General features: G+C 34.0%; 1 protein-coding gene across 3 annotated transcripts in view; it reads right to left on the bottom strand.

The window, feature by feature from the left end:
• Positions 1-1,099: 1,099 nt before the first annotated feature.
• Positions 1,100-24,369, bottom strand: part of LOC108728837 (uncharacterized) — a 33,919-nt gene continuing 10,649 nt past the window's right edge. The window contains exons 2-5 of one of the 3 annotated variants that reach the window (XM_018457636.1): positions 15,597-15,701; positions 14,186-14,299; positions 11,301-11,519; positions 1,100-2,655 (exon numbers count right to left, since the gene is read on the bottom strand). In XM_018457636.1, coding sequence (XP_018313138.1) covers positions 1,720-2,655; positions 11,301-11,378 — 1,014 coding nt within the window. In that variant the 5' untranslated portion in view covers positions 11,379-11,519; positions 14,186-14,299; positions 15,597-15,701 and the 3' untranslated portion in view covers positions 1,100-1,719. The remainder of the gene's footprint in view (positions 2,656-11,300; positions 11,520-14,185; positions 14,300-15,596; positions 15,702-24,369) is intronic. The other 2 variants (XM_018457634.1, XM_018457635.1) reach the window with 2 other exon arrangements.

Raw genomic sequence — 24,369 nt, 5'->3', positions numbered from 1 at the left:
CACATGAGATAAGCTTCGTTCTATCTTTATCTCTCATTACATGCGTTAAAAGCCTCGTCTACAATAGTCGCATAAGCTGTGTCGCATGTCGTATGAAATGTCGCAGAATTGTCGCATCTAGTCGCATGATTGTCGCAGTCGCAAAAGCTCTTGTCGTATGAAGTTGAGCCAACTTCAACTTTCTGCGACTGCGGCAAGAGTATCGCATGAGCTCAGTCAATCACAACACAGCAAGTTGGCGTTTAGAATTTGTGGCCGAATTGCGTGCGAACAATCCTTGCGGCTGTTGTAGACGCTCATTTAGCGACACTCTTGCGACATGCGACAAATTTTCGACGCTACTACACGCAACATGCGACACAGCCTGTGCGACTATTGTAGAGGAGGCTAAAAAGATAAAATGAAAAGCATCCAAAGCGAACGCATCCTATTTTTTACGCGCGAGTGAAGATTTTAAATAATAATCCCTGAGAGCGTGTGCTGTTCTTCCACGTGCTAATGGCATTAATGGGTTCTACAGATCAAAAGATTATGCGCGCCCGATGAACATGCCGTTGCGTCTAACCGATTTACTGCCTTGTGTGTGCAGACAATTTGCGAGAGCCCGTACGTATGTCTACAAGTAGAATAGATGCTACACGAGACCTCGTCTCTTCGAAGAACGGAGTAATTTCTACGGTCAGCTCCCTACGGCAGATTAGATTCCGAGAAAAAAGAGGAAAGAGAAGGAAAAGTCTCCAAGTCTATAATTATAACTACGAGAGTAAGAGATAGAAAGACAGAGAGAGAGAGAGAGAGAGAGAAAGATGGAGAGCAAAATTGGATAGGACATAGGAGTGAATCAAGTTGATTGGTCGATTTTTTGTTTGCCGACTGATTATACTTCGCTCGCTCGTCAAACCTCACCATTAAGAATGTTAATTAAAAATTCTGAACAATGTCCGAATAAATCATCACAATGAAACGATCTACCAACGCGCAATCGCGGTCTCCTATGGAAACTCGTGCAACTATGTTCGCGTTCTGCAGTTCCATTGTTCAGTTAGCGAAACTCTCGAATATTAACAAATAGTTGAGTAACGAATGGAAATTCCCCGAGCGAATTCGTTGAAATGCCCGTCATGTATCATTCATGCAATCGACGCTCGGTAGGTAGTCTCATTATTACATTTAGCCCACGGCAAAAAGGCGGGGAAAAAAACAAACGGGAGAAAAAAGGGAGAAAAAGGGATGAAAAACGCTCTTCAACCTCCATCCTCCTGTTGCGTGTCCACGCGACGCGACACGCCTTTAATTTCCGGAGAACACCTAAAAATCCGACGTGCACTCTTGTGAAGTCATTTCGCAAGCGCAGAAAATGTGAGATATTTCTCTGACCGAGGCTAGATCGTTTTTCATCTACAAAACGAGCGAGCGAAGTCGACGCTTATCGCGCAAAGGAGAAAATGAGGGAAAGCCATTATTCGAAACCGGAGTTTAAATAGAGATTATTTACCGCATTTTGACGGTTCAATAAGGGCCATCGGTGCTCGGGGCTGTGGTATCTCTCAGAAGAATTCATAAAAGAGCAGAAGAAATATAAACGATAAAAGTGGCGTCGAAAGCGATTACGAAAGGATTTCACAGCCGTATTTCGTCCAAAGTGGATCCGCGACTGGACCATCGTCACGGAATCAACGCCTTCTTCGCGCGTTCTTCAGACGCCGGAAGAAGCCCCGATTAAACGCACGTCGCTTTGTATCCGAGTACGACGTCGGACGTTTTGCTGCAGGATGGACGATCAAAGTGCACGGAGTTGTTCCTCTCTCTGATCGTGCTCGATTTCGCTAGGCTGTCCTGTTTGCTGTCCACCACGTTGCTGATGCTGCCGCGCAGGTCTCTACGCGACAATGATTTCCCAAGAGTCTCGATTCTGTCGACGTTACTGAAGCTCAACCGTCTGTCCTTTTGCAAAATATTTCTGCCAATCGACGATTCCTCGTCCCTCTCCAGGAAGTTGCACACGCTGACGCGTCTCTCCCGCAACAAAGACTTGCCGGGCGGAAACGTGGGTCTCGCCAGCACGTCCATTCTGTCGAAGTGACAGATGCTGTTGACACGATCGCGCTGCAGCGGCCTCGCCAGAACATCCGTCCGGTCGAAGTGGCAAATACTCATGCCGCGGTCGCGCTGCAATGTCGGCCTGGCCAGGACGTCCATCCGGTCGAAGTGGCAGATACTCATGCCGCGATCTCTCTGCAGCGGTTTGGCCAGGACCTCTGTCCTGTCGAAGTGACAGATACTCATGCCGCGCTCGTGCTGCAACGTCGGCCTCGCCAGGACGTCCATACGGTCGAACTGGTAAGCGCTGGATCGACGCTCGCGCTGCAACAGTCGCGACGTCTCGCCGATAGACCTAAGGGTCCTCAGCGTGTCACCGTCGCTTTCCTCTTCATCGTTCTGCGTCCCCATGCCCTCCGCGTGCACCAGCGATTGCAGATCGAACGCGCTCTTGGCTCTCCTAGGCGTCTCCTGACTTGCCGGCAGCAGCGACATGCTCGAACCCACGAACACGCTGTTCTGGCGCAGCCTGGTAGCCGGCCCGACGGCCGAGACGCAGCTCACCTGATGCACCGGATGCTCCATGCAGTAGATGTTAAACTTCGAACTCCGATGCTGCGAACAAGAAGATAATCCCGACGAGTCTTGACACGGTCTATTTATCGCCGCGAGATCTTGAAACGTGGTTTACAACAGTACCGTCACGACGTTATATCCGCAGTAAGTTATTTTTAAAACAACAGTCCACGACAAATGTGCAACGCGACGCAAAGTTAACATCTTTGTATCGATTTTCTGCGATATGGTTAAAAATATGTATACGCAGCTGTAATATGTGCCGAGACGTAACGGTCGTGGAACATGACCATTGATGACGCGAGTGAGGTTGAAAAAACGAATAATGCAAAGATAGATATCCTCGACAATCAAACATATTATTGACATCACAATTAAACGATTAAGTGCCATGTGTATACGCATATGTGCGCGATATGTAATTATATGTATGTACATCAAATCAGACTTATAAATATTAAATACGTTTAAATTTATATTCTGCTTTAAGCGTCAGCCTAAAAATTATAATTTTTTTTAAATAAAACACGCTTCTCTCAAATGATGTATATGTATTGTATATATATATATATATATCGATATACATTGAGCGAAACTATAAGTCCATTCAATTTTGTTGGTAGATGGTGTTCAAATGCTTTTGTAATCACTAATTTATAGTTTTTCAGCATATTGACTTCTTTTTAAATACTAAGATTGAGCATCAAATTATTAAAATTGCTTGTCAATTTAATTCGCGATATTACTACAGTAATTGCGTTTATAAGTTCGGAAAATCAATTTAGAACGCAGTTCGAATGACTATACAGGGTGTTAGTTAAGTATGTTGCTATACTCAACAGAGCGATTCTTTGGTTTATTTCAAGTAAGTCTATATAAACATGTGTCCTAAACGGCTTAGTTTCCGAAATATAGGCGAATGTTCGCAAATGTTTGACGAAACGGTAAATTGCGTTGGAGATATCTTCCTGCATAAATATGCCTTGCTTCACGTCAGTTACCATTCGCACAACCACAAACAAAGTGACAAAGTCAAAGTCAAAGTTACAAAATCAAAAATAGACCAGTTCTGATTTTGATCTTTAAGCGTGTACGTCAATCTTTGAGAAGAAGGCTTGATGGATGTATTATTGCGCAAGGTAGACATTTTCAACAATTCATCTAATTGTTTTATTTCATCAGAAGAACTGAAGCCTATGTGTGTGTTTTTTTTCTGTTTTTGACTAGGTTTTGACTAGTTCAAGCTGTATTTCTTTCAAATAAACAAATTATTACTACACGTTTAAATTTTTTTATTTCGGAAACTAAGTCGTTTAGGACACATGTTTATATGGACTTTTTTACTTGAAATAAACCAAAGAATCGCTCTGTTGAGTATGACAGCATACTTAACTAACACCCTGTATACAAATATGGTATATGCAAGTACATATATAGTATATATAGTAATTCAGATTGAATTATTTAAGCATTAAAGATCTAGCTTTGACCGTTACGGCCATTACTTCTATTTTTTATTGTTAAATTTTTAAATATACGGTCCAGTAAAATTTTTATTGGTAATCACTATATAATTGCTCTCAAACATATGAAATATCATATGTATTCTGAAAGGTGATGTCAATGTACAACAGTTAGTAACAGTTGGCAATTTTGGCAACAATTTAAAAATGGAAGGAAATAACATGTTAATTCGGTGCATAATGTTTTTTTATTTCCGTAAAGAAATAAGAATGCGACTTAAAAAAAAGATATGTGCCGTGTACGGAGAAGAATCGAATACATGTGCCAGAAGTGGTTTGCCAAATTTCATTTCAAGAGAAATTGAAAATGCTCATCATTAATATCGATCGTACAAAGGAAGAATAATGAAGTTCATTGATACGAAAAAGAACGATTTTGCTGGATATTGCAGCCGATACTGAAAGACTTATATCCGTGATGTACTTTTACTCTACATGATGGATGGTGTCGAACGGCTATCTAGCTGTAGATCGAATACTGCGTAGAGATCTCCTCCATTATTCCATTAAATACATAATGAGGCGATATGAGGCACAGAATTAGATTTGCTACCAATCGAGAAATCTAATTTTCCGTTTCTATATGAAAAAATAATTTTGCTGAAGTTTGAGAGCTAAAAGTTTAGATACAAATCTGAAAATAATTTTGTTGAACCATTAAAATAGTTACAGAAGAATGTCAAGCATGATGAGTAATTTTGCAAAAAGTTTTGACATTCTATAACAATCAGTTTAAACATTCCTTTTTACTATTATTTTGACGATCCAAAATTATTTTCAGATTTGTATCTAGCTTTTGTAGATACTACAACAAAACCGTCCTTTTCATGTACACGATGGAACGAACAAAATAGTATAACATTTAATTGATTAAAAATATTTCTAACTACACATTTTGCGTTCAATATTTTATTAAAAAACTGAACAAACTTATGGTCCCACATAATATATATCTGCACATACATGAAAAGAATGGTTATACCATTCTTATACCATTCTATAAAATAATTATGTAGGACGCTGAAGTTGGTTGTTATAAAAACGTCAAAGCTTTTTGCCGATTATGCTTGAGTGTTCTACATAATTATTTTTAATCCAACACAATTATTTTCAGATCCGTATCCAGTTAAATTTTCAGATACTTTAACAAAATCGTTCTTTCTATATATACATATATAGTCGCAGCCAAAATAAATAATGGGTTAATTATGGTGATGCTCTCACAGAACCATTTGAACCAGAGATATATAACAAGATACGTGACTGGCTAACTGTCGGTGGAGATGTGTTGGGCGGACGTGACTTGATATACGGAGACATATGTGTGTTTGTTGGACACGTTGACATGATTTTCTAGTAGACGCGATGGTGGTTTAATGGTCGTGACAGTATTGTTGTGGTAACGAGAGAAATTTGTTTTGTAAAAGCCCCGTGGCTAGCGAAAGTAATATTGTTCCTTCGTAAATGAAGTTTCCCAACGCGATCGAAGTTTCTTCGCGCAAGGCCGGGTTATAACGCCATTTTGTTAAATTCTATTGTAATCAGGGGGAAAGATTGCGATACAAAATTTCCTCGTGGGACGTAAATAGGATATTTTAAGAGTCCCGGTTTATGATGTATCACTGATAGCTCGCTGAAATATGTAGCTGAAAAGCAACGGAGAACTTTCGTGTGCAACTCACACGCCCGCGCTGCTCGCGATTTTCATCACGAGTTGTGAGAATACGTTATTCTAGATGCTCAGCATAGGTCGCTACTTGCTGTCGCGATGGATTTTATAAGACGCAGTGCTGCATTTTCCGAGATTACGGGTGTCGCGAGTCAGCTGAAAGGGATGACGTTGCATTTACATGTATTATGCAAAAGAGGATGGAGACGCGTATTCCACCGATGCTTCGCTCAATTTACGGTTCCTTGCAATCCTCTATCACGAGTGATTCAACGCGGAGCGTATTAAACGGACAGAATCAAGTGTACCAATAAAACATCGTAGCGTAGGTAAATGAGGGAAGTAGCAGAACGAGATTCTTCATCTTATAATTTTTTTTAAACGACGAAAAGGCTATAATTTTTCTTTTACGATAGAACCGTTCGCGTTTGTAACCCAATGAGAGAGAGAGAGAGAGAGAGAATTTGCGAAACTAATTACTAATTACTCAGATCCTGAATTATACGATTGAAGATACTTGGAATGAATTTCCACGATCCTAATTATCGGAGAACGTTCGACGTTTGAGCGTATATGGGATGTCCAATCACAATGAAGTGGCCCGAGCACACATTGAAATTCGCTAAATATCTTCGACAATTTATCTGACCTCGACAAACCGTTCATTAACATTTGCGCGTGATTTTCAATCATTTTGCTATTTATAAAACTAACGCATAGACAAATAGAATACCGCTGATGATTAGGAAATTATGGAATTATTTATAACATTTATGGCAGCACGACTAAATAAAATACGAAGAAATTGTCATTTTATACGTGTCTGGTTATATATTATGTAAACAATGTACTTCATTATCCTCTTTAGCAATAATGTCATATTACCGTATCAATTACTTGATGGGAAAATATTCCGGTGACATTAATTTATTCATACGATTGAAAGTCGCTGCAAGCTTCCTTCAACAGCTTATTCCCCATAGCTTCCTCATCAATCATGAAAATTGAACGAGACAGCGATATTGGTTAACGCGGCTTCAGAGGATTACGGATCTGGGAACGCGTATACACACATCAGAAGTATGACGGGATAATATCTCCCAAACGAAAACGCGTGTAATATGTACGACATTACTTTAAGGCTTTAATGGAACGATGTAACTGCGCACAGGGCGTACTCGCATACTTAGAATGACAAATTGCAGGTTCCATGCGCAGACATGTGCATATCCCTTCATTATACAGATGCTGTCTTGAATATTGCATGTAATATCATGCCGTTATTCGTTAGCATTAGCATAATCGTAACACCTCGTATAAATTGCAGACCTCGACATATCAAAATGTTGTTACAATGGATTTAATATTAAAATCCAGATCGAAACTTTAACTAAGATATATGTCAATTAATAATATATTAATTTATTGTACAAATAGAAAGTAATTTTGACTTCACCAGTCAGATGAAAACGTAAATTACCGATTGGAAGATTTATGGATGTATGGATTTATGGATAAATACCCGAATATGTAGATCCAAAATCTGTAGATTTATGAATATATTCAGAAGTCTATCTAATCAGTGAAAAGATATTCACGTTTGCACAGAGTTGGAATATGCATGATAGACAGTCAGTAATGGTGTTAATATGCCAGACTGTGTACGCGACACAAACTTCCCTCTAGAACCTCTAGAGCCACTAACTACACGTTGTAATCCCCTGAAAGCTCACCACATGTACTCACTCAAACAATTTAGAGAACAATAGTAAATCCATTCGCATTCTATATATTGCAAATAGACGATCGATCTTCCTTCTAGGATTGAATCGAGTATTGAAAATCCCCTCGCGGGATTCACTTCAATCAGGCATATCCGAATCCTACAGTAAACTGGACTTCAGCAAACTCGTCCCAAAATCGACGATCGGACATTCGATAATTTGAGTACCTCTTGTAACTACATCGGAACGAAGTTCCACTTACCAAGGACATTCAGAATGATGGTGGTTTGCGGACCAGAATGGTTTGCGAGTCTGTTTAAATAGAATTACGTGAAGTATCTTGAGAAAAGTTTTCATTTAGTTTTCATTAAATACAGAACCTTCGTCAGTCGGTCGATGTCACCGATGAGCAACTGTTCCCAATTTTTCTCGCATCACGTCAGAGATACAAGTAATTTATCATCATTATAAGCTTGTTAAGCCCATTATTATCCGTATTCTAAATTATATAGCTCTATACAAATTTTTCGCTTAGATATCCGTCATGTTTTATGTCGTTAGATCATCAATATTTTGATTTAGCCGTGCGTATCCAAATTAAAAATAGTTTCGAGCCAACTTCCCTCGGATACCATCTGCAGACCGTCGAGAGCAATTTTAAGATACGTGATTTGACAGAATCGAGGTCGGCTTCTGACATAGTAAACGCCAATGCAATCGAACGTTTCCGCGATTGAATTACCATGGACGCAGAAATACATATTGGCGAATGGTGATTCCTATCTAAAAGTAATTGCTCGAAGCTCACGGACGCGAAACGTACGTCCATGTAACGTTCACATACATTGTCCTATACATATTGTAGAAGCACTAGAAACAAAAATCTATTGTTATAACAAAAACATTTAATATACCTTTTATATCAAATTCAAACAACCCTGGGATTATTTTGCTGCTTTTGATGATGCTAGGCGTGATTAATTGACGCGATAAAAAAATACAATGTCAATGTTGGGAAGCAAAATTTTACACGAAATGAATGGATAGCTATATAGCGAACTCGTAAAAATCTCGGCGATATACAGCGCGACGAGATGATCGGATTTGTGAATTTTGTTTTTGAGCACCTATTTTGGAGCACATATCCCATTCGTGATTTGTATTCCTTTATACCGGTAAATCCAATATCAATATGTGGACATTGCGAAATATTTGGCGCATCCTATACGCCTACAAAGGTTGATTCCTGACGCAATGTGTTATTCGCTCAAAAAATTTATTTTCTAAACCGCATGAATAACAAAACATGCACGTCAATGCAATAATATCGTAAAAGGATTTGTCTCGCAAATATGGTACATTTATATTTGTTATCTAAAATCTCTCTCTATGGAGTTACAAAACAAAATAGCTTAATTTCAATATAAATGAAAGATCATTCGCACGGCAAATTCTCTTGTTCCAATTTGGATTTTATTTACGTTCGTGTATATTTTGACTTTGAAATCAGATTCAAAAATCAAAGCGTAATTAAAACAGTCCGATCTGGAATTTATGTACCCACCAAACGTGAATATCCATTAAACTGTAATTAATTAAGCCAATTAGGCTAATTAAGCTAATGGCAGAGAACGAGATGTATGCGCTTAAGTTTGTCTTAAACGTGGACGCTGGGTAAGGCAGAGAAAAATTTATAACTTAAGTCGTGAAAGGCTATTAGTCTTTAGATTATAAACTTTCCTCTGTCTTACCTTACATCTATGTCTTAAGACAAACGTCACGTCTTCTGTCATCAACTGTAAGGTCTGAGCACAAGAATTGTCGTAACACTTACTTAGAGCTTTCACGTATGACGTACAACTTATTGCCATGTCTTCAAGAGAGTCATATGCCAAATCTTGTGCGTTACTTACGTCTACAACTTAAGTCTAAGTAAGTATTACGATAATTCTTGTGCTCAGACCCTTCGTCTGCAAAACAATCTCAGAACATTCTGATAAATTGCTTCATACGTTGTTTATACGTACTTTGTATATAATAACAAAATCTTAAAGTATGTATATGGTCATCTGGAAGCCGGTTACGAAACATATGATATATCTGACTGCGACGAGAAGCACCCGTTCCGACAGGGAACCATTGGAGAGTCAATTTATAACAAATACGCAGCAGTAAATCCTCTCGTTTATTTTGCATTCATCTCTGAATGATAAATAAGCTGACATAAATGCGTTTGGCAGTTTAATGGCTACTACAAGATTTAGGAACTTCCAAAGCGCGCAATTGGAATATAGAATGAATAGATATCGACGGTTTGACTTACTGGATATAGGTATTCATTGTCTCGATTTATAGCCGCCGATCCACACACACACACACACACAATGTCTTTATCTAAAAATTTATTAATTTAACACCCCTTCCCGAAAAGATATTATTGAAGAATAAATGATAAGATTTTAAAATTAATTCCAATTTCTTTAAATTCATTTTTATAATTAATATTTGTTTTATACGTCGTTTTGGCACGCGATGTAGAATTTATTTTGTTCAGCGAACATTGTTCTGCGAAACTCCTGACTCAATTTCTAAGAATGGCATGATCCGAAATTAAAGCTGATTACCATAAGCATCCGATTAGAGATACAAATGAATTTATAATCGTACACGTAGAATCCAGATGTAGAAGCAAGGTTCATGTCTACGTGACTCGCGTATTGTACGGGAAATACGTTACTTCTCGCATTCATGCCAATAACGTCACGTCCAAGTTATTGTTTGTTTATACCATAATATACGAGACATTGCATACGCATGTATTTATTAGATTGTAAACTTTAAAATAAATAATATATTTAGCAGTTAAAAAAAATTAATAAGCTTTACGGTATTTTTAAACTGAACGTTATTGAAAACTTGGCATTTATTTTTTCTTTAATAATAATATATAACAATACGTTTTAGAACATTTAAGATACATGGTGTTTAACCGGTATCCTAGGTAAGTTTGCGGTAGTTATTACTCTGGTCTCACGAGTTTGCCAATCTCCTTTAACGGTAGTTTAACATACCGAGTTTGCCTTACAGCTATGTATTATAGTTCCATAATGCTCGTCGTTATTTTGGTAATTAAATGGAAAATAATCAGAATCTCTGTACCACTACATGAATATATATCGGGAGATTTAATTTTCATCCCACTAACTGCGAAACTTGTATTCCACATAACGCATTTACCTAATTTACGCGCCACGAAGAGAAACTTCGCAAATTATTTAATTAAATTAAATACGGTCGATACGTTGCACAGAATTATATTAAAATCATAATATTTAAAATAAAATATTAAATCAACAGTAATAATCATAAAATTTTTAGTTAAAGCAAACTCAATTCCGTTAATTAGTACCTTTTAATTTTACCGAGCAATGCAAACAATGCTTTAAATTAGAATTATTTTCTAAATGGAAACCATTAATTTAAGCTCTTATCTGATTATCCATTAGTCGCAAGTTATCGTTAACATTTCTGTCTACATTAGTATATACATATATACTGATACATAATCGTTTGCAACGTCATGTAGAATATAGCCAGGCACACCGAGAGTTGCTTCCGCTACACATTTACACGGATTGTGTCCATTATGGTAATCCGACGATGCAATTCGGTGCGTTCCAACAACTGCATAAACATTCAGTATGCTATCCATGCGGAATAAGGGAGTACACGCGGAGAGAAGAACGAGCTCGACACGAATGTACTTACCTGGAGTGGGCTTGGGTCGATTATGGTGCAGCTTTGTCTGTGTTGTTGCTGAAATTTCGGCTGGTACGGTTCGAGCATGCGGATCTTGCCCCATCGATTGAAAAACAGAGCGATGGCAGCCACCCATAGGACCAGGACAAGAACGACAATCAGGACCTCCTCGGCTCGTACCACTACCGCGCCCGTTTCTGCAATCCCTGATTAAATCCTCTCTCGTTTCTTGCGATAAAGTGTACAAAAACTATACAATTATAAACAACGAAGGAAGTTATAAGTTTATGTGAAAGATCAGTGTTTAATGAGTGCACGGCATGAACATTATACTCCTATTAATATGGATTAGTATTAAGATTAAAGTTAATCTAACGCGACCATGATAATGTGACCTAATTTCTTGTGTGCATCCTTTGATCTACGAGCCAACTTATATGCGAACATGTCTGGCTGACTGCGAGAGAGAAAATAAACTCAGGAAATATCGCTCAGGGGTACAATTCGATGTTCAGTCATACGTAAACCTTTGTTGGCGGTCATATAATGCCGTCTAACGATGTTTCATACTACGCTCGTATGGCAAACGATCGAACTGATAAATTGATATCCACCGTCCTATGCCGTCGAAACGGGCCCGGGGAGAGAACTTTACTTCGCAGGCTATCATGTAGAAAATCAAACGGAGAAAAAGGAGTAGATAGATTCCATTATAGGTATTGTACAATGCTCGTTCTTGGCATCCGTGATGTATGTAGAGTATACATACTTTGAGACGACATTCTATACATAATTTATATCTGCTTTAAATCTTCTTTCTTTGTGTCCCCCGAGTAACAAAACTTTTCATACATTTTCAAACTTTACACTTACTTGTTAAACTTACTTATTAAAGAATTGAAATTTAATTTAAATAACTGCGAAAACGCAACATATTGCAAAGTTTTTGATACTCCTTTTTCTTCGTAATATATTAAATTGCATCGCAGGTGGTCTACCGCAAATTTGATCACAAGTATGCCAAATTTATGTGAAATTTTACTTTTCCATGTTTTCATTCCTCAAGAAAAATTATGTGATCGATCTTCTGTCACCAACAATTTTCCGTAAAATCTCTGGAGTATCGTCAAGTATAAACACATTTACAGTTTCACGTAAAACTAAAATAAATAGCGGCCGTAAAACGTACTAACTACCTAAACTCGAATTAGATTAGCGAAGATCCAATATCGGAAAATTTGCACGTTTTGCACGTTATGGAATAATCGATTATTATTTACTCATTAATGTAATTTCTACTGATCTACATCTACGTTTATCGTGAAACCGTCATTTCGTCGTGAACGTAGATAGATTTCGTGGAAATACCGTGAGATGTGAAATGATCCTTTCTGAATAATGCTTCGTTGATTGATGAAAATAAAATTGAATCGACGTGCAGAACGAAAGCTCAGAGCGGAAGGTAGGTAAACATTGGAAAACTCAATTACTCGACGAATTATTTCTTCTCGTTGTTACAATAAAAATAAAAAGAAGTCACGTCAAAAATTCATACAAACAAACGATATACGAAAAATCGAGCTTTCGGGACTCTTCCAAATTGAAACATTAGGTCTGTTTTTTATTGCCGCACTATGTGTATTAGTTCAGAAAAAGTGCAGTAATAAAAAACAGACCTATTAAGGTAAACGTCCCAGTGTCTGGACACACACTTACACAAAATTTATTATTATTAATCTCAAATGCTTTTTTTATTACAGTATATTATAATTTAATTGCATTTAAAGATTACAATTAAATTATAATATTACGTTTTAAAAAGTGTATTTGAGACTAATATTAACTTAAATAAATAAAGTGTTATGTAAATGGACATAGGTTATGTCCGGACATAGGTAGATGTCCAGTCATTGGGATCGGACAGTACTTATGTCCGGACAGTTACACAAACTTTTATTTATTTATATTAATATTAATCTCAAATGCTTTTTTTATCTTAAAGATCAATTTGAATTAGTCTTTTGTCATTAAACATCTATTTATATTATTATTTTCCGCGTCAGCATATTAATTTTCCAATTGTGGTCGGACACTGGGACAATTACGTCTCAATGCCCGACCGGCTTGTCCGGCCACTGATACATTGACGCATTCTATTATTTATTTAAATATTTTAATTAATAATTGTTATAAGTGGGTTCAAATAATTTTTCCTTGCTTAAGGGAGTTTTGAGTTTTCAAATGAATACAAATATTTATATTAAAAAACCTTTTTGATATTATAAATTGTATTATTTATGAAAACCTAACGCTTAAACGTCCGGCTACTGGGACATTTACCTTATTTGTGAATGTTTCAAAGATCTCATTAAACTTTTAAGGTGAACGCACATAGAAGTAGAAGTAAGCAGCAAGCAGTAAGCAATAAGACGTACGAAGTAAGCAGTTAACATTGCCAGTATATCTATACATATGAAAGATAGCGGTCTTACGTCTTACTGCTTACTGCGTACTTCTACTTCTATGTGCGTTCACTTTTAATTCCGGTTATGTTTCTTTTCTGCTGTTCCGAGTATAATGATACCGATCAAATTAAAATTCGTGCCAAGACTTCATTAAATTTCAAGATAGCGATCTGCATATAGTATTACTTTTCGTAAATGTTTCTTCAAAAATCCAAATAAGCTTATTTTTCCGGTAACATGAAAGAAGAAAAACTAAAAAGATTTCGGAAACCATCAATTCTTATTAAGAAAGAAGAACACGAAAGACGAGGTTGAATAGAATCTTTATATCTTGCTTAACAAGATTGGTCAGAAAAATATCATGAAACATCAGAAATATAAGTTACGAGATTACTCCCCCAGGATTATATATGAAATTATTAGACTTACCATTGGGAAAGGTCGAATTGAGCTCGGTGGTGGCTTCCAATTCCGATGACATAGAACCGACGATGACAGCATCTGGTGCTTCCTTGAGCTCCACTTCGATCTTTGTCACGTCACCTGTAAACAAATGTTTGAACTTATCTCATTAATCATCCGACTGTCATAATTAAATATTAATTACAACAGTAATTAAAACTTTTTAGGTTTTATCATCTTTAAGGTCTTATCATCTGTTATCATCTTTCCTTTCGTATAGTGGAAAAAGAGGGAATTATAATTACGCAAAGAGTTATGGAATATCATCTTGTATAGTTTGCGGTGCATTTTGGGAGCGACTTCAAAATGACTCTTTCACATTATGCTTAAATGTTACTTACAACATAGCCACTGGTCATGAGTGTTTACTATGTTGTCATAAAGACTGCATTTTAATTTTGTAGACAGACAATTTTGCAGGTGTCTACTCTTTACGTTGACATAGTTTTCAGAAGTATGTTGATATTAATTATGTAATCTAGTTTGGAGGCCTTAAATATGGAAGATGTATTCCACATATTTTCAAAATAATGAAAAAGTTATGAAAGAATTACAGATTATTCTAAGTCGCGTTTAAAAGTAATATGAAAAATTTAGTAACAATTTACCATCAAAGCAACTTCAATAAAAAGTAATACTATTTTTATTTGTGCACTAATAGAAATATATGAAAATATATTATAAAATAATGAAAAAAATCTCAATTTTTCTGTATGAATATTTTAAGTATTCAAGATGATTTATATAAAGTTACATTGCGACGCAAAGATTTCTTATTCTGTAAATAAACAAAATATTTATTTCTTCTAAATCTTTGTAACTAATCTCTGAATGAAACTTAACATAAATTATTTTGATACTTAAAATACTTATAAAAAATCAAAACCTTTGTCATTGTTTTTTAAATTTTAGTTTATAATAAAAATAACAATGTAAACAATAACAAATGTCAATAAAAATACAATATTATAAAGACAACTTTCATATAGTTCATTTAAAGTATAAATACTAACACATTTATAAAAATAGATGCGATACATCCGTAAATGATATATAATTGAACCTTTGATAACGAATTATGTGTTCATATTTCCATGTGAAGTTATATGTTAGTTGGTATAAATTCCATATCTTTCTTTCATTCCATAACTACAACCATTGTCCGTTTTAAGTTATTTGTAAATTACGTTCGTTCTGCATATTCAAAGAGCTTCTAATCATAGTATAATTGGTATCTCTCTATAGTCTATATGACTAACTTGTATCCACGGTAGTTACGTCACGCGAATATCTACTAAGTTATTTCAATAAAACAAAATGGTATTCCATAGCCTCTTTTCTTATCCTTTATATAATATTATAATATACGTGAACATACCGCTTCCATCGGCATCGCTGTGTTTGCTTGGCGAGATCGTAACATGCCGATGCCTTTTGGGTCGATCGTTTCCCTCCACAATGAGATATTCTCTACTGTGACGGCCTATAATTTTAAATAGATTTGTTTGTTGAAAAAGGGTACGTTATAATTGAAATAACTGAAATAAATCTACTTCTTAACTACTTCTTAGTTTGATCTTAAAATTTATTTCTATTAAGACAATTAATTATTTATATCAGAATTCAAGATATGTATCTTTTTATAATTTTATGTGTCACATATACAAAAAGCATTTGAGAATCAGAAATACGTACGTATATAAATATTATTATTATACATTATACATTAAAGTACATATAAAGTTATAAGTAAAATTCTATCTTGAAATTTGACCCGAATCATAAGTCTAAAAAGGATTTAACTTCAGAATTGAAAGAGATTTAATTTTAGAGCTTAATTTCTTTATTACTTCAGTTGCTTTCGAAAAACATTCATCTCTAAAAAATTGAAGGCACGTAATAAAAGTATCTCTCAGTCCTATGTGCCTGCTATTTGAATGGATTTATATGGAAAATGTCACATTTGTGAGGCAAAAATGAGAAACAGGACAACGTGCATCTCGTAGAATGCAGAAAAAAAGAGAACATCAGTGGTGCTGAAAATGTGCCTCTCCGTTCGCGCATTGCTCGCCCTCATGCATTATTCAGAGACCATGCTCGACTACGTTTGATATATCGGTTACGTATCTCTGGTTCGCGTTTTCATCGCGAGCAGAAAAGGTTCTGTCGTGACAGAGCAACGGTGACATTCGTTTGCACTTTCGCCTATTGCGCGTACAGTTTCGACATTTTGGTTTAGTACGGCATTAAATCTTCCTCGACAAAGCGACTTCAAAATCCGTTTAAATTTCGCCCGCGCTTGTTTATCATCCTCCTATCATAAATCACAGAACCGCGAATGGTTGTTACGCCTCGACTAACGCACGATTGGAAGACCATCGATCGCATACGCTCGCCGTCTTTTTCAATTCTGAAATTATAGTCACGCGTAAGTTTCGCAAATATTTTTCAAGCGTATGCCTTTAATAATAAAAAAGCGAATTTATCGACCTGCAGCTCCGTAAATAATGTACGCAGTTAATATAACTCGCGTACTATGATATGTCTATTAAGGAAATTGCCGTAAGGACTTACGATCGATGGTATAATAGGGATTAAAACGTTACAGTCGCCGTTCACAAATAATGATCGCTGAAATAAGTTCCTCGATAAAGTTGAAGAGTTTACCCCGACTTCATGGCGCAGTTCTACACGGAGATCCCGTAACGACAGTTACTTGCTAGGAAAAAAAAAATCTTCCCTAAGTCTCATATTTCAGAGCAGAGATCGCTTACCGTTAAAAGCCTGGTGGACAGCGAACAAGGGGTGAGAAAGTTGTGTCGAATGCGGGGATGCGCGTAAAGAGCACGCGGGTAATTACAAGTCAAGAATTCTCTTCTCTCTCTCTCTCTCTCTCTCTCTCTTTCTTTTTCTCTCTTTTTCTACAATTTTTTTGTTTTATTCTCCCGCAGGCGATGGCGGTAACGGCGAAAGAAAAGATAATCGCAACGCTTAAACGAAGCGCGAGATTTAATGGAGCCATAAAGTAGCCTTTTTTGTTTTCTTCGCAAAAAATCAACGACCTTGAAGTGATAAAATACATGAGCAATAAAAAAACTTGAAAAATCAATGCGCATACGTTTAATAAGTTTAATTCTATCTTTATACTACGCTACGTGTAAAATTTGCTGTAGTGCAAGTGTGTAACTTACGCGCAATTTTATTTCCGTAACATTATTTTCAGACCATTATAACGTAATTTTTGTTCGCCTACTTGAATATTACTTATTGATTGAAAATAACCGGCGTTATTAGATAAATGTATTATGTGCTGAAACCACCTCGATTTCATTATGTAAAGTCGGCTGACATGACGTGAGTCGGTTATATAACATAGGTATAATAAAGCAATACCTGCTCCCAAGGAGGAATGTATACACAAAGATAATTCACTTTGTGTCGGAACAAAGCTGTCTTTATTATTTTCAACATATTGACTAATAATACGTTATACGTATGTGTATAAAATGAACGCTGCAATTGTCAGCATAAAAATGATTATATAGAGGAAAGTTAACGATACTGCAGACATAGGTCTCCTAAGATCGAGACGTTATTTATTTTTCGTAAATTAAACATTACATCTTATTATTATTTATTTATTATTATTTATTATTATTTTATTAATATTGATAAGAACATATGATCTATTTAGATAATTACAGAAGAAAAAGACTTATACATTTGTGTACTTGTTTCTATTCAAAATCAGCTAAAAATCAACGAATTTTACAAATGCAAAAATAAAATTCTTACAATTTTCATTTGCGTGATTAAAATAATAGTGGATATATTATTGATAATATTATATCGTTTTACATATTCCTAAAACTGTTTTATTTATATTTTTCTCTTTTTTATTTTTCTCGTAATATAGTTTTAAACATAAAATTAGTGTGCAGCGTAAAACGACACTTATGGTCTGTAAGACTATAAATTAACTTAATATACGCTTAGTATCGCATTATTGTGTTAAATAAATAGCCTTATTGGAGCTGAAGGCGTTCCTGTATTTACGGGAAAAGCCTCTAAAAAAATACTTTAACATTACATATTTGCATCGTGCGGAATAGCATAAAGTATGCATATACAAGTAACAAAAACATTTTATGTTAAAGTGAAAGAAGTCTTGAAATTTTTATATTTACATTAACGTAGACATTTTATACTAATAATTTCTGTAAACGAAAAAAAATAAGAATTAATACATGTTTTTGTGAGGTGGAGTTTACGCCGAGAACGGCAAAAAATATTTCTTAAAATTTCAATTTCGAAATTTTTTGTCGTTCTCAGCATAAGTTCCACCTCACAGACATCTTCAATGCGTATACTTTAATCCTGGAAAAAGATTTTCGAGAAAGAGAGAATCTGTAAAAGAGGAAAATAGTAATTGTTATACAAAAATTACGATTTAGTCAGTAATACAGACGGCTATAGGATCCCCTTAAGGTCTACTATTTATCTTCATTTTATAGCCAATTTTAAGCGCTCATTTTTGATTATCTTATAAAAAAATTAATTACTTAAAAAATTAATTATTACCAAGAATAAGGGCATATTGCCCTTATTCTTTCCAATTTCTTTTGATTAATTATTACAAAATTCTAAACAATATTATAAGAACTTCTATATCACTGATAAAAGACAGTTTCTAATTTATATTTATGTTTTCAAAGTTTTCTTTTTAGCCTTTGTTTAAGAAATATAGTCCAAAAGCACACAAAAAAAAGTGATATAATCGTTATTAAGTAGGCGACCTTCCTCTAATAGCTTACATAAATTTTTATTATTGCAAAATTAATTTGATGCACTTCGCGTTAATCAACTTTCAACTGTTTTAATAGTGTTATTACTCAAAGCTTTTTTAAAAAGTACGTACATAACAATATATGTATGTAGGTACATATAAATAATTATTTCGGGGAATCCTCATTTATTGTGGTAGCTTTTATCATCGCAAAAAGCACTGCACTTTGGAATGCTTCAGGAAACCTTAAGATCGCAGAACGTGAAATGCAGGAATGTTGAAGTCTTGCAGAACGACAAAGCTTTTGCAGTTCTTGTTTTATTTTATGAGAAACAAAATGAAAATTTTTTTAATAAAAAATAATAATCATTTTATTGAAATTAAATGGGAGAATGCGAATGTTCTCTGGGAAATTAAAATTTTCTTAAGGAATAATAATAGAATATATTCTTACAATTTTTGATGTATAAGATCTGTCATAAAAGAACAGAAATATTTTATGAGGCTTATATATTCCTAACATTTATTCGCTTTACATTTCAAAATAAAAATCGTATGTAATACGTAAAAATGTAGGGGAACATGGTGTTCCTTTGACCGGTTGTACCTTTAACCATTTGAATTTATAAAAAATCTATTAGATATATTTTTAAAAGTAAAAATATGCAGTTTGTAGTACGAATACCAGAGGTGTTTTATAACTTATAATTATAACAATGAATAGAATTATACTCCTGTGAAAAATCATTTATTGTTTTCAAGCGTTCGAATGAAATAATTTCAAGACGCTTTTTAATCTCATAAAATGTTGTATATGTATTCTGTCTTATGTTGGAATTGCCTAAAATGTTAAATAGATATTCAGAAAAAATTATTTAAAACTTAATACTGTCAATCTTAACCTATAATTTATAAAAGTAATAACAAATAAAAAATAAGCAAGCGTTGTACCTTTAATCAGTAACTGATATTGTACCTTTGACCGATTTTGACATTTTTTCTTGTGCAAGTTGTATTTTGATGTCTAAAAATTTAAAAAAGTTCTAAAATATTCTTTGAAGTGTTGACAGTAACATATATTTTTTATAGATTTAAATTGTTATTTCACACCTTCCCCTATAATATAGTAACAATAGTTTTATACAAAAATGACGACAGTATTTACATAATATTTTTATACTTTTGACAATATAATTAAAATAAGTTTTTATACTTTAGTGTTTTAGTATATTAAAATATATATTTCATCATATTGAAATATAAATAAAAGTATATATTAAAATATAAAATATATTAATATATGTTTTTATGTAATAAAAACATAAAAATACATTAATTAATTATGTTTATGTAATAAAAATACATTAAAATACATTAGCTAATTTAAATATAGCTTGTATAGAATTTTATAATCAGGGAATGGTTGACCTATATACACTAAAGCTTTCTTCTTTTCTAAATGAGCATCATTTCTCTACATTCATAACAGTTTTTCAACATTTCGTCACGACAATCCAGAGAAATTGCAACTTTCATTTCTCAAACGTCTTCTTGAGTATCATGAAAAAAGATTAAAGACCGCGACAACGATCACTAAAACTGAAGAGATTCTATGCACTGACTGTAAGCCTTAGCTACAATAGAACCCGCGCAATAAAGCATTACACGCAATAAAGTACCATGACAAAACCAGCTGGTCCTATCCCTTAATCGGCAGGAGCGTTCTTTTCACAAGAAATGGATGCTCTATTTCAAGCAGAAAATAGTTCTGTTAAATAATGGAGCCTGAAAAGAACTTTACGATGTTATAAAGTTCTTGTCAATTCCCTTTTCTTCGAGAACCCACTAAGAATACAGTGCACACCATTAAAAAGATAGTGATAGTTATTGCTTTTTAGAATAAAAAGTTTTAAACATCTCTCAAAATATATTCTTTCAGACTTCATATTTAAAAAAGATACATTTTTATTTCTTTTATTATAAGTAAAACTGAAACTAAATTAAAAATAATATTTAATACCTTTCATGTATATATTTTAGTAACTTCGCAATTTCATGATTTCAACCGTTACTCTCATTCATATTAATTAAATTTTATGAAAAGCTGTGTCGATTATATAACTTCATTCACATTTAGCAGCTGACAATGGAATATAACAATATTCGTCAGTAAAATACAATGCTTTAATGTAGGAATTTCTGAGAATAAATTGAGCGAAAGTTTTAGCGAAACCAGTATGATAAGTCGGCAAGGAGACAAGAACAAACATCGAAGGGGTGGCGCGATACAGTTCTAGGGTTTAGCACAAAGTTTGCCATGCACACAGCATGCTTCGGTCACAGACACGATGAATGACGTTTTGCGGTAAAGTACATTGTTCCGACCCATAGGGAACATACAGCTGTCCAGCAACTCTTATAACTTTACAGTGTACGGAAATAATAATGCAGTTTTCAAGCAAATTGATTCATCATCATAAATTATTCAACGCCGAAAAGGAAAATTAATTAATTAATTAATTATACAATAATTCCTAAAAATTAAATATGTATAATTCTTTTAATAATTTTAAAGAAGATAAAATACAATTTAATTTTATTCGAATTGATCTCAGAGTCTGTGCGTATTTGATATCTAATAACTTCTGTTCTGATTTTATTTATTATAAATGTTAGACGAGAATAAGAGATGATTATTATCTATTTTGTTTGTGTTCATATTGTAAATTGTTAAACACGTTAAACACATAATAACAGTTATTTCAGAGTTAAATAACATTGAAAGAGAATTATATAATTACATCTAAAACTAAAACTGCAGTTTCACGAACACTGAACAAAACGGAATTATTCCGAGTTTTCCAACAGTGATGTAATATGATATAACGTTGTTATTTCAAGCACAACGAAGCACATTGCATAATACGTTTTATATTGGGATCATTTGATTTTTTTTGCTATTATAATATAATTTGTTGAATAACAAGTAAGTATGTATCAAATTAAATCTTTTGTAAATTTTTCCTTCTCGCAATAGTGATACAAAAAAATAAAAGAATTTCTAGAAAATATAAGAATGTATTTATATAAAAGATATATAGAAGATTCAAATTTTCGGAATACGTTTATGAAGAGAATGATATTTAAGGAACGGAAGAGAAGCTTTAAAAGCTTATAAAGGAAATTGCATTTTCTCAAACATCTGATGTAAACAAGCGTTATTTCTCAGCAGTACTTATTATATTTATCAATTTGTTCGTGAAGGATTTTTTCCTGAGACTCTGCAAGCGCATCTATAATTATAAATCTACTACGCAATATTTTTATGTAATAATGACATGCATATGTAATTAAATTGAATTGTGTACCTCCATTTTTTAGCAACAATGCATAGGCCGAAACGTGCTAACGTCCAAAAAAAACAATGGATTTTTTAATCGTATTCTTCAATTTAAATACTACTAAAAACGTAAAAACACATTTATCCAAGTTTAAAAGCGTTTTAAAAGTTCTTGATTTGATTTCAGGTGTCATATCAAATAACTAATTAAAACTCGAAGAAAAGTGCCCATCTGTTTCACTTTTAACATTCTTCAGAATGTTGAATAAAACTTTGGTGAAGTTTAATGAATTTAATTAACCCTTCATTATTTGCGTGACAAGACACTCCAGCAGAGCCACAAATTTTTCGTCCCAAAATTCCCTGACATTTCCCTGATTTCCAGACAAAATTTTCTGATTTTCCCTGACTTTCAATAATACATATTTCGAATTTTTTTTGTATTTTCATCCTGATTTGAAAATCGTTAAACATTTTATTGATAGAGCAATTTAACATAACAATGTAAATTACTATTAATGTTGCTGACGCTGTATTTAATTGTTAAGTTAGTAGTATTTTTTGTGTTTTCCTTTTATGTATGGACACGATTCTTTTCCTCTTCCTCTCTTTTTTTTATTTATTATCAATAAACAGCAGCAAGAGAAAGAGAGGAGAATATAAGGAACATAAATCAATGAATAAAGTTTCTTTTTTATCAAAACTAGATCCTATTTATTAAAATCTCAATCTGCTATTATAAAGGCTACTATTCCCCCCACCACGCGTTATCAAGTGATAGCGCAAGCCGTGAGAGCTCATGAGGGCGCGTAACTAAAATTGCGTGGCTATAATGTACGCGTTTTAAACTTCTTTACAGTCATTCTATTTTTCCAGAAAATTTTGCTAAATCCCTGACTTTTCCATGACTTCCCTGATTTCTCTGACTTGTGAGAACCCTATCCAGACTAATTCGCTAAATGTGTGAATGCTATTTATGCCCATTATATTTAGCGCAAATTGTTTCAAAGAACTTTTACAGTTATCTTTATATAAAGGATGTATAGAACATTATCAATTTTTATTTAATTGTAAATCATCAAAAAGAACAACGAAAATTGAAATATAATATTGAGATGTCTAAAACACCCAACACAAGGAATTACATTTAAAAAAATCACGCGAGGGATTAATACAAGTTTATCTTTATACACAAACTATTTCATATATGATACTGGATTTTATATTCTTCCAAGAAATATAATACGGATTTTCATATTCCCTATGGATAAAAATCGCAAGGAGAATTGCGTTGAACCATCGGTGATTACCTTTATATCTATCGTTGTACCATCGGTTTGTTTACGAATAGAACAGAAACAGATAGTGTATGATCAAAGAAACACTACGTCTTTCTGTTCAATTTCAAGAAGGATGCCACACAGGAAATGGCTATTCCGCGAAGTAAAGGAAAAGGAGTTTGCAGGAAGCATTTAGATGAAACGTTGCTTATGATACGTACGCATAATTCTTCCCCAATCATTCGACTAGTCAACAGAAAATCCACGAAACTAAAAACAAGGTCACAGTCTTTCGATGGAAGTGTCTCATCACATCGCCTTCCATATCTTGTAACATATTTTCGCGAGAATGATTTTATCTCGGACTACTCTAATTCAATTTACCGATAGAATATCACTAAAGATATTTACGTTATTGCGAGAGATAGATTTTCTATTTTCTTCTAAATAATGTATGAAATACGTATTTCTTAATTATATTATTTCCAAAAGAGTATGTGTATATAAAAGTTGTCAAAAACACACATTATTTGTAAAAAATATATTAAGAAGAAAATAAATTTCAATAATTTGGCATTATTTTTTAATAACAAATTCATAATGACATTATATTTTTATTAGTAACGATAATGGTAACGTAGTTACATTATTTTATCAACGTTAACAAATATAATCGTTACTTTTTATCGTTATTTTGTACATACAAATACAGTACATGTGTATATGAAAGTAGTGCACAAGTAAA

This window comes from Mycetomoellerius zeteki, unplaced genomic scaffold, assembly GCF_001594055.1.
Source record: "Mycetomoellerius zeteki isolate Tzet28-1 unplaced genomic scaffold, Tzet1.0 scaffold64, whole genome shotgun sequence".
NCBI lineage: Eukaryota > Metazoa > Arthropoda > Insecta > Hymenoptera > Formicidae > Mycetomoellerius > Mycetomoellerius zeteki.
The sequence above is the reverse complement of the archived record's forward strand: the minus strand, read 5'-3'. Positions and strand labels throughout refer to the sequence as shown.